The following is an 18470-nucleotide window of genomic DNA, read 5'->3' on the forward strand; positions in this document are numbered from 1 at the left end:
GAGAGGGTCTTCATGAGAGAGTCTTCATGAGAGAGTCTTCATGAGAGGGTCTTCATGAGAGAGTCTTCATGAGAGGGTCTTCATGAGAGAGTCTTCATGAGAGAGTCTTCATGAGAGAGTCTTCATGAGAGAGTCTTCATGAGAGAGTCTTCATGAGAGAGTCTTCATGAGAGGGTCTTCATGAGAGGTTCTTCATGAGAGGGTCTTCATGAGAGGGTCTTCATGAGAGAGTGTTCATGAGAGGGTCTTCATGAGAGAGTCTTCATGAGAGAGTCTTCATGAGAGAGTCTTCATGAGAGGGTCTTCATGAGAGGGTCTTCATGAGAGGGTCTTCATGAGAGAGTCTTCATGAGAGGGTCTTCATGAGAGAGTCTTCATGAGAGAGTCTTCATGAGAGGGTCTTCATGAGAGAGTCTTCATGAGAGAGTCTTCATGAGAGGGTCTTCATGAGAGAGTCTTCATGAGAGGGTCTTCATGAGAGGGTCTTCATGAGAGAGTCTTCTTGAGGTCTTCATGAGAGGGTCTTCATGAGAGGATCTTCATGAGAGAGTCTTCATGAGAGGGTCTTCAGGAGAGAGTCTTCATGAGAGGGTCTTTATGAGAGAGTCTTCATGAGGTCTTCATTAGAGAGTCTTCATGAGAGGGTCTTCATGAGAGAGTCTTCATGAGAGGGTCTTCATGAGAGAGTCTTCATGAGAGGGTCTTCATGAGAGAGTCTTCATGAGAGAGTCTTCATGAGAGGGTCTTCATGAGAGAGTCTTCATGAGAGGGTCTTCATGAGAGAGTCTTCATGAGAGAGTCTTCATGAGAGAGTCTTCATGAGAAAGTCTTCATGAGAGGGTCTTCATGAGAGAGTCTTCATGAGAGGGTCTTCATGAGAGGGTCTTCATGAGAGAGTCTTCATGAGAGGGCCTTCATGAGAGGGTCTTCATGAGAGAGTCTTCATGAGAGGGTCTTCATGAGAGGGTCTTCCATTATAATTACATCCTACTGGGTCACTAGCATATACGCTTAGTATGTAAGTAGACTGTAATCAATAATGTTCAAGTTGGTCCATAATATACTAACTATAGCTCTTTGCTATTCATACCACATTGTAAATCATAAATTCAATCTACTGTTCAACAGATATAAAATAAAGTAGAACTAAGCAAAATAAAAATTGGTTTAACCCGTCTGGTCCCTTCTTGGCCTAACGAGGCTCCTTGTATTGCAAATTTGTATTCTAATTCTCAGTTATTTATTCGTTTGTAGATGATATAAATAGATATATGCAGGTGAATAAATTTTCTGTGTTCTAACTGTCTTCCACTTCTGGTTCCTAGGCAGACTTCTACTGTACATCTTCTCTACTACTATTACTACTACTCTTTACTACTATCGTATGTACTCTTCCTGTAACTGTAAGCAACTCCAGACAACGTAATGGTGTTGCAGTGTTTTATGTGAGCTCGTCTGTGTGTGATTTCACGACTTCATTAAATAACACCAGTTCCATATGACAGAACAATTACTTACATTCTTCTACACATTACGTCTATTTCAGTGTTTCACTCTTCGGCGTGTTCAAATATATATATATATATTAATACCAGAGTTCACTAAAGATGCTAGGACAACCTTGTTAAGTAATTGTTGTCAGTGATATTATTCGTGTTTAAAGCCTCGTCTGGTGTGCTGATTTCCACCCGCTGTCAGTTTAAAAAAATCTCACGAAATTCCTATTATGATACAGAACAATTACATTACATTCTTCACAACATTACGTCCTTGTTCAGTGTTTCACTCTTCGGCTGTTTGTTCAAAAGTATTATTTATATATGTAATACCAAGAGTCTACTACTGATACTAGGAGGTATGACGCATATTTGTAAGTAGACTTCTCACATGTAAGTAGACTTCTCACATGTAAGTAGACTTCTCACATGTAAGTAGACTTCTCGCATGTAAGTAGACTTCTCACATGTAAGTAGACTTCTCGCATGTAAGTAGACTTCTCACATGTAAGTAGACTTCTCGCATGTAAGTAGACTTCTCACGTGTAAGCAGACTTCTCACATGTAAGTAGACTTCTCACATGTAAGTAGACTTCTCGCATGTAAGTAGACTTCTCGCATGTAAGTAGACTTCTCGCATGTAAGTAGACTTCTCACATGTAAGTAGACTTCTCACATGTAAGTAGACTTCTCACATGTAAGTAGACTTCTCACATGTAAGTAGACTTCTCACATGTAAGTAGACTTCTCACATGTAAGTAGACTTCTCACATGTAAGTAGACTTCTCACATGTAAGTAGACTTCTCGCATGTAAGTAGACTTCTCACGTGTAAGTAGACTTCTCACGTGTAAGTAGACTTCTCGCATGTAAGTAGACTTCTCACGTGTAAGTAGACTTCTCGCATGTAAGTAGACTTCTCACATGTAAGTAGACTTCTCACATGTAAGTAGACTTCTCACATGTAAGTAGACTTCTCACATGTAAGTAGACTTCTCACGTGTAAGTAGACTTCTCACAAGTAAGTAGACTTCTCACATGTAAGTAGACTTCTCACATGTAAGTAGACTTCTCACGTGTAAGTAGACTTCTCACGTGTAAGTAGACTTCTCACATGTAAGTAGACTTCTCACATGTAAGTAGACTTCTCACGTGTAAGTAGACTTCTCACATGTAAGTAGACTTCTCGCATGTAAGTAGACTTCTCACGTGTAAGTAGACTTCTCACATGTAAGTAGACTTCTCACATGTAAGTAGACTTCTCACATGTAAGTAGACTTCTCACGTGTAAGTAGACTTCTCACATGTAAGTAGACTTCTCACGTGTAAGTAGACTTCTCACATGTAAGTAGACTTCTCGCATGTAAGTAGACTTCTCACGTGTAAGTAGACTTCTCACATGTAAGTAGACTTCTCACATGTAAGTAGACTTCTCACATGTAAGTAGACTTCTCACATGTAAGTAGACTTCTCACATGTAAGTAGACTTCTCACATGTAAGTAGACTTCTCACATGTAAGTAGACTTCTCACATGTAAGTAGACTTCTCACATGTAAGTAGACTTCTCACATGTAAGTAGACTTCTCACATGTAAGTAGACTTCTCACATGTAAGTAGACTTCTCACATGTAAGTAGACTTCTCACATGTAAGTAGACTTCTCACATGTAAGTAGACTTCTCACATGTAAGTAGACTTCTCACGTGTAAGTAGACTTCTCACATGTAAGTAGACTTCTCACGTGTAAGTAGACTTCTCACATGTAAGTAGACTTCTCACATGTAAGTAGACTTCTCACGTGTAAGTAGACTTCTCACGTGTAAGTAGACTTCTCACATGTAAGTAGACTTCTCACGTGTAAGTAGACTTCTCACATGTGATAAAGAGGTGGAAACATTATGGTTCTTATGAGATTTATCCCAAAACAGAGACGATTATTTAGGAACAGTGTCACCATAACTACCTTCTACGCTCAGCTACGACGAAGCAATTCAGAAAAACTTCGCGTGAAAGACAACTCAGTGATAGCGAGCGTGCGTGTGTGTGTGTGTGTGTGTGTGTGTGTGTGTGTGTGTGTGTGTGTGTGTGTGTGTGTGTGTTGTTAAAATTTTAAACTACATGCAAGGAATCTTCTATATATAATTTGACATAAAAAAAACAGAAGACAAACTTAAATGAACCCAGATCAACACCTTCACACTGATTACATGTTAATGTTACCATTACTCCGCAGGTGTGAGTGTGGGTGACCCCAGGCGACGCTGACGAGGGAATATAACGAGGGGGTGATCTAACCAGGGTGACCTGACAAGGGTGACCTAACGAGGGTGACCCTAACATGACGGACCAGGGTGAGTTACGCGTTGAGTCACAGCTTTATCATTTCTGTTTGTGTCCCTCCCTCCTTTCATCAGTCTTTTGTTCGCGGGAGTGTCTGTCTGCCTATCTCTGTCTGCCTATCTCTGTCTGCCTATCTCTGTCTGCCTATCTCTGTCTGCCTATCTCTGTCTGTCTATCTCTGTCTGCCTATCTCTGTCTGCCTATCTCTGTCTGCCTATCTGTGTCTGCCTATATGTGTCTGCCTGTGTCTATCTGCCTGTCTGTGTAAACTTAAGTATATCTGTAATTTTGTCTCCCTATTCGTCTCTGTGTATATCTGATTTTTTTTGTCTGCTCTTCTTTTATCATCAGATCAACTCACGCCAGTTTTCTGTAACTCATAAGATGAAAATCAGGAACTTTGTATTGTAAAGAAATCGCACCTTAAACCCGCTTTAAGACAGTGATGGAGTGAATGATGGTGAAAGTTTTTCTTTTTCGGGCCACCCTGCCTTGGTGGGAATCGGCCAGTGTGATAATATAAAAAAATATATATATATATATATATATATATATATATATATATATATATATATATATATATATATATATATATATATATATATATATATATATTCAACAAGTCGGCCGTCTCCCACCGAGGCAGGGTGACCCAAAAAAGAAAGAAAATCCCCAAAAAGAAAATACTTTCATCGTCATTTAACACTTTCACCACACTCACACATTATCACTGGTTTTGCAGAGGTGCTCAGAATACAACAGTTTAGAAGCATACACATATAAAGATACACAACACATCCCTCCAAATTGCCAATATCCCAAACCCCTCCTTTAAAGTGCAGGCATTGTACTTCCCATTTCCAGGACTCAAGTCCGACTATATGAAAATAACCGGTTTCCCTGAATCCCTTCACTAAATATTACCCTGCTCACACTCCAACAGATCGTCAGGTCCCAAGTACCATTCGTCTCCATTCCCTCCTATCTAACACGCTCATGCACGCTTGCTAGAAGTCCAAGCCCCTTGCCCACAAAACCTCCTTTACCCCCTCTCTCCAACCCTTTCGAGGACGACCCCTACCCCGCCTTCCTTCCCCTATAGATTTATATGCTTTCCATGTCATTCTACTTTGATCCATTCTCTCTAAATGACCAAACCACCTCAACAATCCCTCTTCTGCCCTCTAACTAATACTTTTATTAACTCCACACCTTTTCCTAATTTCCACACTCCGAATTTTCTGCATAATATTTACACCACACATTGCCCTTAAACAGGACATCTCCACTGCCTCCAACCGTCTCCTCGCTGCTGCATTTACCACCCAAGCTTCACACCCATATAAGAGTGTTGGTACTACTATACTTTCATACATTCTCTTCTTTGCCTCCATAGATAACGTTTTTTGACTCCACATATACCTCAACGCACCACTCACCTTTTTTCCATCATCAATTCTATGATTAATCTCATCCTTCATAAATCCATCTGCCGACACGTCAACTCCCAAGTATCTGAAAACATTCACTTCTTACATACTCCTCCTCCCCAATTTGATATCCAATTTTTCTTTATCTAAATCATTTGATATATATATATATATATATATATATATATATATATATATATATATATATATATATATATATATATATATATATATATATATATGTGTGTGGTTACAGGAAAGTGGGTGCAGGAGGGAAGAGGAGTGATTGGTGGAATGATGATGTAAAGAGAGTAGTAAGGGAGAAAAAGTTAGCATATGAGAAGTTTTTACAAAGTAGAAGTGATGCAAGGAGGGAAGAGTATATGGAGAAAAAGAGAGAGGTTAAGAGAGTGGTGAAGCAATATAAAAAGAGAGCAAATGAGAGAGTGGGTGAGATGTTATCAACAAATTTTGTTGAAAATAAGAAAAAGTTTTGGAGTGAGATTAACAAGTTAAGAAAGCCTAGAGAACAAATGGATTTGTCAGTTAAAAATAGGAGAGGAGAGTTAGTAAATGGAGAGTTAGAGGTATTGGGAAGATGGAGGGAATATTTTGAGGAATTGTTAAATGTTGATGAAGATAGGGAAGCTGTGATTTCGTGTATAGGGCAAAGAGGAATAACATCTTGTAGGAGTGAGGAAGAGCCAGTTGTGAGTGTGGGGGAAGTTCGTGAGGCAGTAGGTAAAATGAAAGGGGGTAAGGCAGCCGGGATTGATGGGATAAAGGTAGAAATGTTAAAAGCAGGTGGGGATATAGTTTTGGAGTGGTTGGTGCAATTATTTAATAAATGTATGGAAGAGGGTAAGGTACCTAGGGATTGGCAGAGAGCATGCATAGTTCCTTTGTATAAAGGCAAAGGGGATAAAAGAGAGTGCAAAAATTATAGGGGGATAAGTCTGTTGAGTGTACCTGGTAAAGTGTATGGTAGAGTTATAATTGAAAGAATTAAGAGTAAGACGGAGAATAGGATAGCAGATGAACAAGGAGGCTTTAGGAAAGGTAGGGGGTGTGTGGACCAGGTGTTTACAGTGAAACATATAAGTGAACAGTATTTAGATAAGGCTAAAGAGGTCTTTGTGGCATTTATGGATTTGGAAAAGGCGTATGACAGGGTGGATAGAGGGGCAATGTGGCAGATGTTGCAAGTGTATGGTGTAGGAGGTAGGTTACTGAAAGCAGTGAAGAGTTTTTACGAGGATAGTGAGGCTCAAGTTAGAGTATGTAGGAAAGAGGGAAATTTTTTCCCAGTAAAAGTAGGCCTTAGACAAGGATGTGTGATGTCACCGTGGTTGTTTAATATATTTATAGATGGGGTTGTAAGAGAAGTAAATGCGAGGGTCTTGGCAAGAGGCGTGGAGTTAAAAGATAAAGAATCACACACAAAGTGGGAGTTGTCACAGCTGCTCTTTGCTGATGACACTGTGCTCTTGGGAGATTCTGAAGAGAAGCTGCAGAGATTGGTGGATGAATTTGGTAGGGTGTGCAAAAGAAGAAAATTAAAGGTGAATACAGGAAAGAGTAAGGTTATGAGGATAACAAAAAGATTAGGTGATGAAAGATTGAATATCAGATTGGAGGGAGAGAGTATGGAGGAGGTGAACGTATTCAGATATTTGGGAGTGGACGTGTCAGCGGATGGGTCTATGAAAGATGAGGTGAATCATAGAATTGATGAGGGAAAAAGAGTGAGTGGTGCACTTAGGAGTCTGTGGAGACAAAGAACTTTGTCCTTGGAGGCAAAGAGGGGAATGTATGAGAGTATAGTTTTACCAACGCTCTTATATGGGTGTGAAGCGTGGGTGATGAATGTTGCAGCGAGGAGAAGGCTGGAGGCATGCGTGAGCGTGTTTGATAGGAGTGAATGGAGACAAATGGTTTTTAATACTTGACGTGCTGTTGGAGTGTGAGCAAAGTAACATTTATGAAGGGGTTCAGGGAAACCGGCAGGCCGGACTTGAGTCTTGGAGATGGGAAGTACAGTGCCTGCACTCTGAAGGAGGGGTGTTAATGTTGCAGTTTAAAAACTGTAGTGTAAAGCACCCTTCTGGCAAGACAGTGATGGAGTGAATGATGGTGAAAGTTTTTCTTTTTCGGGCCACCCTGCCTTGGTGGGAATCGGCCAGTGTGATAATAAAAAAAAATAAAAAATAATATATATATATATGTCGTGCCGAATATGTAAAACTGGTCAATTAGCAAGAACTCATTTAAAATTAAGTCCTTTCTAAAATTTTCTCTTATACATTTAAAGATAGATTTTTTTCATTAATGTTGATGTAAAAATTTATAATTTTGCACCAAAAAGAACTTAGAAAACTTACCTAACCTTATTATAACAAGAACAATTTATTTTAGCCTAACCCAACTAAATATATTTTAGATTTGTTTACAATAATTTAATACTAAACAAACACAGTGAAATATATTTTTTTTCGCTAGGTTCAGAATGATTTTGGCGAAATTATTGCATACACAAATTTTCTCTTGTCCTATATGGCAAGATGAGCGTTACTATTTAAGCCAAGATCGCAAGTTCTGCCTATTCGGCACGACATATATATATATATATATATATATATATATATATATATATATATATATATATATATATATATATATATATATATATATATATATATATATATATATATATATATATATACATATGTGTGTGTGTGTGTGTGAGATTATTATTATTATAATCAAGGGGGAAGCGCTAAACCCGGAGGATTATACAGCGCCTAGGGAGGGGGATGTGGAAGGCATTCAGGCTTAATTCGGGGAACTGGAGCACAGATCGAATTCCCTAAATCAAGAGCCCCTCACCAACATCAAGGAACCTTCCTTGAGGGGTGTGTGTGTGAGAGAGAGAGAGAATCCTCTTACACATAGGCTAGTATACAGTAACCATTCAGAGAGGTACTGCCATACTATCATAGGGAGGCCTGGTCACAGACTGGTCCACGGAGGCGTTGACCCCCGGAACTCTCTCCAGGAATGGATGTAGGTAGAATCACCAACACATGCTGACTAGCAGACTGGAATCATCTAGAGAGGTACTACCATCCTGCCACATGAATGTGATTCCACCAATACTTGTAGGATGGCAGACTGTAACCATCTACTCTGCTGTCTGCCAGCCTACTACACCTGAAGTAGACTAATAGACAGGAACCATCCACGGAGGCACTACCGTCCTGTCAAGAGAGAGTGAATCAAAAGCCTGCTAAAACGTTTTAGTCTGTCACGTTAGTTGGCCTCCTAAACGTTCCACTGTCAAGTTTATTGGCCCTTTTTTTTTGTCTCGTGAACATGCAACATAACAGGTAAATCCCTCAAACTTCTACTTTCATTCATGATGCACTTACCTCTACTTTCCCGTGCGTCCAATTCTAAGCAGAGAGACAACCTCCCTGGAAGTAAATATGAAAAAAACTCCTCGATAATGATCCAGGGCAGACGAAAGCCTCGTCTAAATTTATGAAGCATGTCATTAGTGCTAATATTCGCCAGTGACTCACAATCAAAGAGGAAAAGCTTGCTTTGTGCTGAGTACCAACAATGGTTCTGCAATGAGTGGCGTTCCGTGCAATATCGGCGTTCATAAAGTCATCAAACGTCATTGGCTTCCACTGCAACAATGTGGAACCACGGCTGTAAGAGCGAGCAATTAACGTTTGCAAAATCATACAGCAGAAAATGGAGGAGAAAAAAACACAGTTTGTTATTGCTTTGTAGGCCACTCTGTCGTCCTCTCTCAATGTGTCGTTGTCTTCAAACTGTAGTTGTCGTTTCAGACTGTTGTCTCATCAGACATAAATTTTACTATTGTTCGTGATACTGTGGTTGGTATTGAGAGGCTAAGATCTTACTTCCGATAGCATTTGTACAGTAACAAGAAGTACTGTGATACAGATAAAGAGAAGAGAGGTTAGCGTAAGGGAACAGGAGGGTTAGATATTACATAAGATGTGATAAGATTGTTCACCTAGCAGAAAGTAGGTACCTGGGTGCTAGTTACCTTATGTTACGCAGTGACATGCAGAAAAAAATATTTTACATAACATAGTTCCGAGAGTACTCTGACAGCGAACGCGTCAGGTCTGTACCAAGATACCCTTGTGTTGGAAACATAAACACATATGCAGTTTAATGTGATCCTGCCAGGCTACCCAAGATTTTAGACTCTATAACCCCACCCGGTAGATCATCAGATGCAGCATTCTCCAGCTGACCTCAACATTCTGAACCTGACTATAAATACTCACGTACCTTCCACCCCAGGTAGATCTGTTTGTGACTTGAAAAAGCCCACTGTGTGGGCGATACGTTGTCAATAAAGGATCACATTAAACTGCATGTGTTTATGTTTCCATTGTGTCGGTATTTTAGACCATTTATTTTCATACCCTTGTGTTACAGTGTCTGACAGAGTGGACATTAAAATGGTATAAAATACCGACAGGTTGTAGGTGTCTTACCTACAACCTGTCGGTATTTTATACCATTTTAATGTCCACTCTGTCAGACACTGCAACACAAGGGTATCTTGGTACAGACCTGAAATCAACTTGGACAACTTCTACTAGTGAGAATGGCTGGATTTGAGAGGGACCTGACCTCCCAACGACTACATTCTTACCTCTACTAGTGACCTACATCTCACCTCCTGGCGGTATATAATGCTCAATCCTGTCACTTTAACTCCATATTGTTTCAGACTATGGAACAATATGACTCAAGAAATCGTAATGACACGATTGCAAATAAACCATGACCGCGGGTTCAATCCCGGCCGGGGGTATGGTTTATGGAACAATACTCTTCTCCAGACTGAGGGACTGACCACCTCAAAACTTCAAGGGTGATGGACTGATTACATCGTCTTCAAGTCTCTTCTGCTTCTATCAACTTTTCTGTACTCGACTGAAGAAGCCTACTGTGTAGGCGAAACGTTTCGAAATAAAGATACCTAACTGTTGCATATGTGTCTTACCTACAACAAGCATATATATATACACACCCCTCTGGGTTTTTTCTATTTTCTTTCTAGTTCTTATTCTTTTTTATTTCCTCTTATTTCCATGGGGAAGTGGAACAGAATTCTTCCTCTGTAAGCCATGCGTGTTGTAAGAGGCGACTAAAATGCCGGGAGCAAGGGGCTAGTAACCCCTTCTGTTGTATAAATTACTAAATTTAAAAAAAGAAACTTTTGTTTTTCTTCTCGGGCCACCCTGCCTCGGTGGGATGCGGCTGGTTTGTTGAAAGAAAAGGAATATATATATATATATATATATATATATATATATATATATATATATGTGTGTGTGTGTGTGTGTGTGTGTGTGTGTGTGTGTGTGTGTGTGTGTGTGTGTGTGTGTGTGTGTGTGTGTGTGTGTGTGTGTGTGTGTGTGTGTCTGTGTCTGTGTGTGTCTGTGTCTGTGTGTGTCTGTGTCTGTGTATCTGTGTGTGTCTGTGTGTGTGTGCGTATTGAATGAATGTATATACTAGGCTTTTATTAACATTTATAGGCAATATACACACATTGTAGACATTTAATTATACTTACATTGTAGCTTTTACGCTTGTCGGCTACACGAGTCATTAAGGCTGTAATTCACCTGACCAAACTCAATTAAGGATAGTTTAATTTCTGAAATAGAGATTAAAGCAAACACTGGGGTATATATACCCAGAGATATACACCGCTCTCTGTTTATTCTATGCTAGTCTTACATGGCATGTCAACACGTAATTAATGAACATTCAAGTGGTGATATTAAGCTGTTTTTTATATATTATTAATTAAATCTCTGATGTTATTCACTATTATTTATGACTTTACAACAGAGACACTTAATTAAGCTTCATTTCATATTACATTCAATGTTATATTCAATGTTATATTCAATGTTATATTCAATGTTATATTCAACAAAGATGTTTGAGGAAACAAATGATTTTTGTCATTTGCCAACTGAGATGAGCTGTTACTCGTGTCGAGAATAGAACCAGAGTTCAGAACAGCTGTAATAAAATAGTACCAGAGTTCAGAACAGCTGTAATAAAATAGTACCAGAGTTCAGAACAGCTGTAATAAAATAGTACCAGAGTTCAGAACAGCTGTAATAAAATAATACCAGAGTTCAAAACAGCTGTAATAAAATAGTACCAGAGTTCAAAACAGCTGTAATAAAATAGTACCAGAGTTCAGAACAGCTGTAATAAAATAGTACCAGAGTTCAGAACAGCTGTAATAAAATAGTACCAGAGTTCAGAACAGCTGTAATAAAATAGTACCAGAGTTCAGAACAGCTGTAATAAAATAGTACCAGAGTTCAGAACAACTGTAATAAAATAGTACCAGAGTTCAGAACAACTGTAATAAAATAGTACCAGAGTTCAGAACAACTGTAATAAAATAGTACCAGAGTTCAGAACAGCTGTAATAAAATAATACCAGAGTTCAAAACAGCTGTAATAAAATAGTACCAGAGTTCAGAACAGCTGTAATAAAATAGTACCAGAGTTCAGAACAGCTGTAATAAAATAGTACCAGAGTTCAGAACAACTGTAATAAAATAGTACCAGAGTTCAGAACAACTGTAATAAAATAGTACCAGAGTTCAGAACAACTGTAATAAAATAGTACCAGAGTTCAGAACAGCTGTAATAAAATAATACCAGAGTTCAAAACAGCTGTAATAAAATAGTACCAGAGTTCAGAACAACTGTAATAAAATAGCACCAGAGTTCAGAACAACTGTAATAAAATAATACCAGAGTTCAGTACAGCTGTAATAAAATAGTACCAGAGTTCAGAATAGCTGTAATAAAATAGTACCAGAGTTCAGAACAACTGTAATAAAATAGTACCAGAGTTCAGAACAACTGTAATAAAATAATACCAGAGTTCAGTACAGCTGTAATAAAATAGTACCAGAGTTCAGAATAGCTGTAATAAAATAGTACCAGAGTTCAGAACAACTGTAATAAAATAGTACCAGAGTTCAGAATAGCTGTAATAAAATAGTACCAGAGTTCAGAACAGCTGTAATAAAATAATACCAGAGTTCAAAACAGCTGTAATAAAATAGTACCAGAGTTCAGAACAGCTGTAATAAAATAATACCAGAGTTCAAAACAGCTGTAATAAAATAGTACCAGAGTTCAGAATAGCTGTAATAAAATAGTACCAGAGTTCAGAACAGCTGTAATAAAATAATACCAGAGTTCAAAACAGCTGTAATAAAATAGTACCAGAGTTCAGAACAACTGTAATAAAATAGCACCAGAGTTCAGAACAACTGTAATAAAATAGTACCAGAGTTCAGAACAGCTGTAATAAAATAGTACCAGAGTTCAGAACAGCTGTAATAAAATAGTACCAGAGTTCAGAACAGCTGTAATAAAATAGTACCAGAGTTCAGAACAGCTGTAATAAAATAGTACCAGAGTTCAGAACAGCTGTAATAAAATAGTACCAGAGTTCAGAACAACTGTAATAAAATAGTACCAGAGTTCAGAACAGCTGTAATAAAATAGTACCAGAGTTCAGAACAGCTGTAATAAAATAGTACCAGAGTTCAGAACAGCTGTAATAAAATAGTACCAGAGTTCAGAACAGCTGTAATAAAATAGTACCAGAGTTCAGAACAACTGTAATAAAATAGTACCAGAGTTCAGAACAGCTGTAATAAAATAGTACCAGAGTTCAGAACAGCTGTAATAAAATAGTACCAGAGTTCAGAACAGCTGTAATAATATACTTCCGTTGCTTCAGTCTAAATAAGTGAGACACTAGTGCAATACTTGGATATTTTATGTGGAAACGCTTCACCAAGCAGTGGCTTTATTAGTCCCATATAGATAAAACGGAGGGAAATTGAAGGAGTTTGAAGTAATCAGTCTCTCAGCCAACTGTATTGTGTTAGGTTTATAAAGTTGCTCTTTGGTGTAAAGTTTTCATAATAAAGGAACCCAAGTGCTGCATAAATGTCTCATTTATCCATATGTTGGTTTTCTTAACTATTTATATTATCAGTCTACTTGGTTTTTCCTAGTATGAACAACCTCTATACGACACACTCGACCAGATGAGGAAATAGGACAAATTTCAATTAGCAATGTCTTCAGTATATGTTTGGTTAAATGTGAAAGTTAAGACACATGTGCAACATCTGGATATCTTTATTGTAGTAGACGTTTCGCCATCCAGTGGCTTTATCAATACAGATTCTAGGACATAATAGGAAGACAGTAGAACTATATACAAAAGATGAGGTAATCAGTCCCTCGGCCTTGGAGTTAGTGTTCACAGCATCGTGGTGGAGGAGAATCTGGAGCAAAGACAAGAAGACTGGCGGTTTATATAGGCGTCAGTGGATAGGGACGGGCAGCAGACGAGGGCAAAGTCACTGGTAGGCGGGATTCCCCAGTGGAAGTAGGTCCTTCCCAAAGAGATGGGTTAGTTGCAGCAGCCGTGAAGGTCTTGTAGATGTCCTCTGAACCAAGATTCCATGATGTTGCAGTGTCTGACAAGTTGTGCAAGAAAGGTATAAAATACCGACAATATACCTTTCTTGCACAACTTGTCAGACACTGCAACATCATGGAATCTTGGTTCAGAGGACATCTACAAGACCTTCACGGCTGCTGCAACTAACCCATCTCTTTGGGAAGGATCTACTTCCACTGGGGAATCCCGCCTACCAGTGACTTTGCCCTCGTCTGCTGCCCGTCCCTATCCACTGACGCCTATATAACCGCCAGTCTTCTTGTCTTTGCTCCAGATTCTCCTCCACCACGATGCTGTGAACACTAACTCCAAGGCCGAGGGACTGATTACCTCATCTTTTGTATATAGTTCTACTGTCTTCCTATTATGTCCTAGAATCTGTATTGATAAAGCCACTGGATGGCGAAACGTCTACTACAATAAAGATATCCAGATGTTGCACATGTGTCTTAACTTTCATATTGTCGGTATTTTATACCTTTCTTGCACAACATGTTTGGTTAAATGTTAATCTGTTTTCAGGGCTTCGAGTGGAAAATATTTGTAAGGTTCTCATTTTACTGTATGATAAAACCCAACATTTATTTAACGAAAACAGGTTTTTGTCTTATAACCGGGTTTTAGCATTTTTTTTCTTTAGTTAGTTCAACAGAATAATAGCTAAAAGATTTGAGGAACTGAAATTTGGATGTGATTTTGTATATGTTCTTAGCTATTTAATTATTATTTTCGTGAACGTTAGATACATGCGGGAGAATTTACTAGTCTCAGTACTAATCTAATTTTCCTCTCAAATTTCAGAATAGTGGTGATTTTGCTGCACTAAGCTTGACGGTGACTGCTGATCGATAGGAAGACCACGTCCAGTTGGCCGTGAACCTCACTAACCTGTCAGGAAATACGACCATATCGTTATCCAGGAATTCTGTAGTTTCCTCAGACACATAACTAAGTGACACACTGTGTTAAGCATGAGTTAATCTCTTCCGATTGACCTGAAGAATTCTCAAGATGGCGATGCTCAAGTTGAACGTGAACGAGACTCTGCCAGTCTTCGTCGAGTCTGACCTCAATGTTTCGGGACTCGAAGACGAAGCACTATTCTCCGACTATGATGAGTGGAACTTTGACATTACGATGCCCATCTGGGAAGTGGTGTTGACGGTGGTGTCTCTGAGTGTGATCATCATCTTCACCATCGTCGGCAACGTACTCGTCATCCTCTCTGTCTTCACGTATCGTCCGCTGAGAATAGTACAGAACTTCTTCATCGTGTCCTTGGCTGTGGCTGACTTGACAGTGGCAGTGTTTGTGCTGCCATTCAATGTCGCCTACAGCATCATCGGCAAGTGGATATTCGGGATGTACCTGTGCGAGATGTGGCTAACTTGCGATATCATGTGCTGCACAGCATCCATCCTTAACCTGTGCGCCATCGCCCTGGACCGCTACTGGGCCATCACAGACCCTATTAATTACGCCCAGAAACGCACGCTGAAGCGCGTGCTGATCATGATTGCGCTGGTGTGGACCATCAGTGTAATCATCTGTCTACCGCCACTCTTCGGCTGGAACGACTGGCCGGAAAACTTCACTAAGGAGACGCCGTGCATACTGACGCAGGAGAGAGGTTTCGTTATATATTCCTCATCCGGATCCTTCTTCTGTCCTCTGTTAATCATGACGATGGTTTATATTAAAATCTTCACGGCCACTCGGAGGAGGCTACGTGAACGAGCTAAAGCCTCCAGATTAAACCAGATTCCGAATACTGGGAAGACCAGAGTGGCCCGGGAAGAAGACTCGGCAGTAAGCGAGAACGGCCAAAATGGATATAACGACAGTTGTAAGAAGAAATTAGTCCAAAAGAAACGACGAAAGAAGAGGAAGTCGGTGACGGCACAAGCGACAGCAACCACAACCACAACATCTCTCATTCCTCCCCCCATAGCCGAGAGCTCCATCACTGAGAATGATATCAGCAACCCCAAAGACGAATGCTCCCCGACAGATGAGAAGAGGAGTACGGACGTTGTAATCAAAGTTAACCCAAAGAGTGGCAGCCAAATCCACCAGTTTATCGAGGAGAAACAAAAGATATCATTGTCGAAAGAACGTCGCGCTGCGCGAACACTAGGCATCATCATGGGGTCCTTCGTGGTGTGCTGGCTTCCCTTCTTCCTCATGTATGTCATTCTTCCCTTCTGTCCCTCGTGTCCCGAACCCAACGGTAAAGTGACCAACTTTATTGTCTGGCTAGGATATATAAATTCTTCTCTCAACCCCGTCATATACACTATTTTCAACTTGGATTTCCGAAGAGCTTTCGCAAGAATCCTGAGATGTCCCAACGCTGCCACGATATAATACACCATAGTATTTCCCTTCTTATATTGCATCATCTTCATCCTGGACTTCCACAAATAGTGCTACAACATAGCGTGCAGAAAAGCTGTCGAAACCTTCAAGCACCTCGGCATATGAACTTCGCTCACGCTGCGTAGCAGTGTTGAACACTGTCATGGTTTGTTGGAGGGCCTTAAACTACGCTATAAAATAAAAGCGTGATATTATATCAAAGATAATTTGTTTATACTTTACTGTATCTTCAGTGAAGAATATATTAACGTAGTACCGGTTTCAACATATTGTAGAAAACTCTTCATATCAATCACTGACACTAAAGTATTAAAATCAACAAGGTCGCTGAAACTGATAAGACACTGGCTTGCTAACCGAGCATCCGGTGTGTCTGTGCAGTGTGAGAAAAAGTTAATCAGTCTGTATATACATATATGTATAATCTTGTGTAAATAGGGAATTTATTGTGAACAGTAAGAGGAGACAATTGTAAAAGTAGTAGGAGTTACTTTTCTAGAGTGTACTTGTTGGGAACATGACGCATATCTTAGTTTCCATCACATTCACTTACACGTGAAAAAAGTCAGGCCTGATGGGCCCTTCGCAAAACAAAAAAAAGATGCTCATTTTATGTGTTTCACCTCTGGAAAAAATCCAAATTACTGCTTCCCAGTATATATTTATTACTGTGATAATGGGAACAGTAATAATGAAAGGAACTATCTACATCGATGATATAGAGTGAATCTGGTTTATTTCTAACTGACACGACTGAATTTATTTCCTTTTACGAAACAATTATACAAAGTGTGGGAAAATTTTATATAAAAAATAACCAATATATATATATATATATATATATATATATATATATATATATATATATATATATATATATATATATATATATATATATATATATATATATAAACTTAAGGGATGAAGGTTCAGACGCTTGAGAGTAATTACAGTTCTGGAACTTAATCTACGTCTTAATCTTTGATATATTGTAATTTTCTTATTTCATGATGATAATTCATCATCAGAATATTGAAATGGTACATTTTTTCCTAACACAATGAAATCTTTTAGCTAGAGAAATACAGTCAAGAAATACTTGGCTTTGAACAACTATGGAACTTCAAGTTGAAGCAGAAGTCAGACCGAGCAAGTTTTAAACAATAATGTAAGTCACATAGGAAAATAAATACAATGAAACAAAAGCAAGCATACAATGATCACGTCTCGAAAATAAGCATACCAGAGCATTCGTTGCTTCATGTATGTTGCTTCATAAAACCTGAGGCAGCATTGTCCCCATGACAACAATAATGGAAGTTGAGCGATTAACAGAGTATCTTGACATGTGAGGTCATTCAGAGGGTTTGACCCAAAGTTAAATGTAATATAATGCGTCCTGACATCCCCCCTACCACTTTCCTCCTTCCATCTGATGATGATGATAATGATGATGATGATGATGAAATAAGAGAACTGCAACACGTCATGGAATATTAAACTGAGTTACATCTTCCTATTTACATCTCAACACACCTCTGTGTTTTCCACTTAAATCATCTATTGTTTCTATATTATTACTTTATATATATATATATATATATATATATATATATATATATATATATATATATATATATATATATATATATATATATATAAATATATTTATGTTTGTGTGTGTGCTCAGTCGTATCTGTCAAAATACGCTTGTTTATATACTTTCAATTTTTTTTTTATATTTTAATATACTTTCAATTATACTATAAATTTATAAATAAAGTTGGAATGCCGTGCTATATACAAATGTTGAAAAGATATGATGACTGAGAGATAGAAATAATACACGGTAGTGTAGTGCTGCTGCTGCTGCTGCTGCTGCTGCTACTGCTGCTGCTGCTGCTGCTGCTGCTGCTGATGATGATGATGATGATGATGATGATGATGATAGCTGAACTTAGCATCTGCAAATGCTTAGAATATAACAGCTGGACTGTTGCTCTTGGCTTGTGGACCTGGCAGCGTGGACTGTTGCCAGGTCTTGTAGAGCAGTTAGTAAGGATAGAGGGGAAGGGGGATATTGGGGGGAGGGTGGGAGGGAACAAGGGATGGGAATAGAGTAGGGAGGGAGGGTTGGGGTGGGAGAGAAGTAAACTCAGTACCACACAAGCAGTAGTCAGTCATTCCTCCCAGTTTCCTGTACCCTCACCTTTTTCTTGTTGTGATTCCGTGAGAGAATTCATCTGGC

At 38.9% G+C, this 18470-nt stretch overlaps 1 protein-coding gene across 2 annotated transcripts in view; it reads left to right on the forward strand.

The window, feature by feature from the left end:
- Positions 1–17014, forward strand: part of LOC128685088 (probable G-protein coupled receptor No18) — a 200623-nt gene extending 183609 nt beyond the window's left edge. For both annotated transcript variants that reach the window (XM_053771584.2, XM_053771585.2), the window contains 2 exons: positions 3729–3846; positions 14645–17014. In XM_053771584.2, coding sequence (XP_053627559.1) covers positions 14855–16210 — 1356 coding nt within the window. In that variant the 5' untranslated portion in view covers positions 3729–3846; positions 14645–14854 and the 3' untranslated portion in view covers positions 16211–17014. The remainder of the gene's footprint in view (positions 1–3728; positions 3847–14644) is intronic.
- Positions 17015–18470: the final 1456 nt, after the last annotated feature.

Source organism: Cherax quadricarinatus, chromosome 5 (genome assembly GCF_038502225.1).
Source record: "Cherax quadricarinatus isolate ZL_2023a chromosome 5, ASM3850222v1, whole genome shotgun sequence".
Classification (NCBI taxonomy): Eukaryota; Metazoa; Arthropoda; class Malacostraca; order Decapoda; family Parastacidae; genus Cherax; species Cherax quadricarinatus.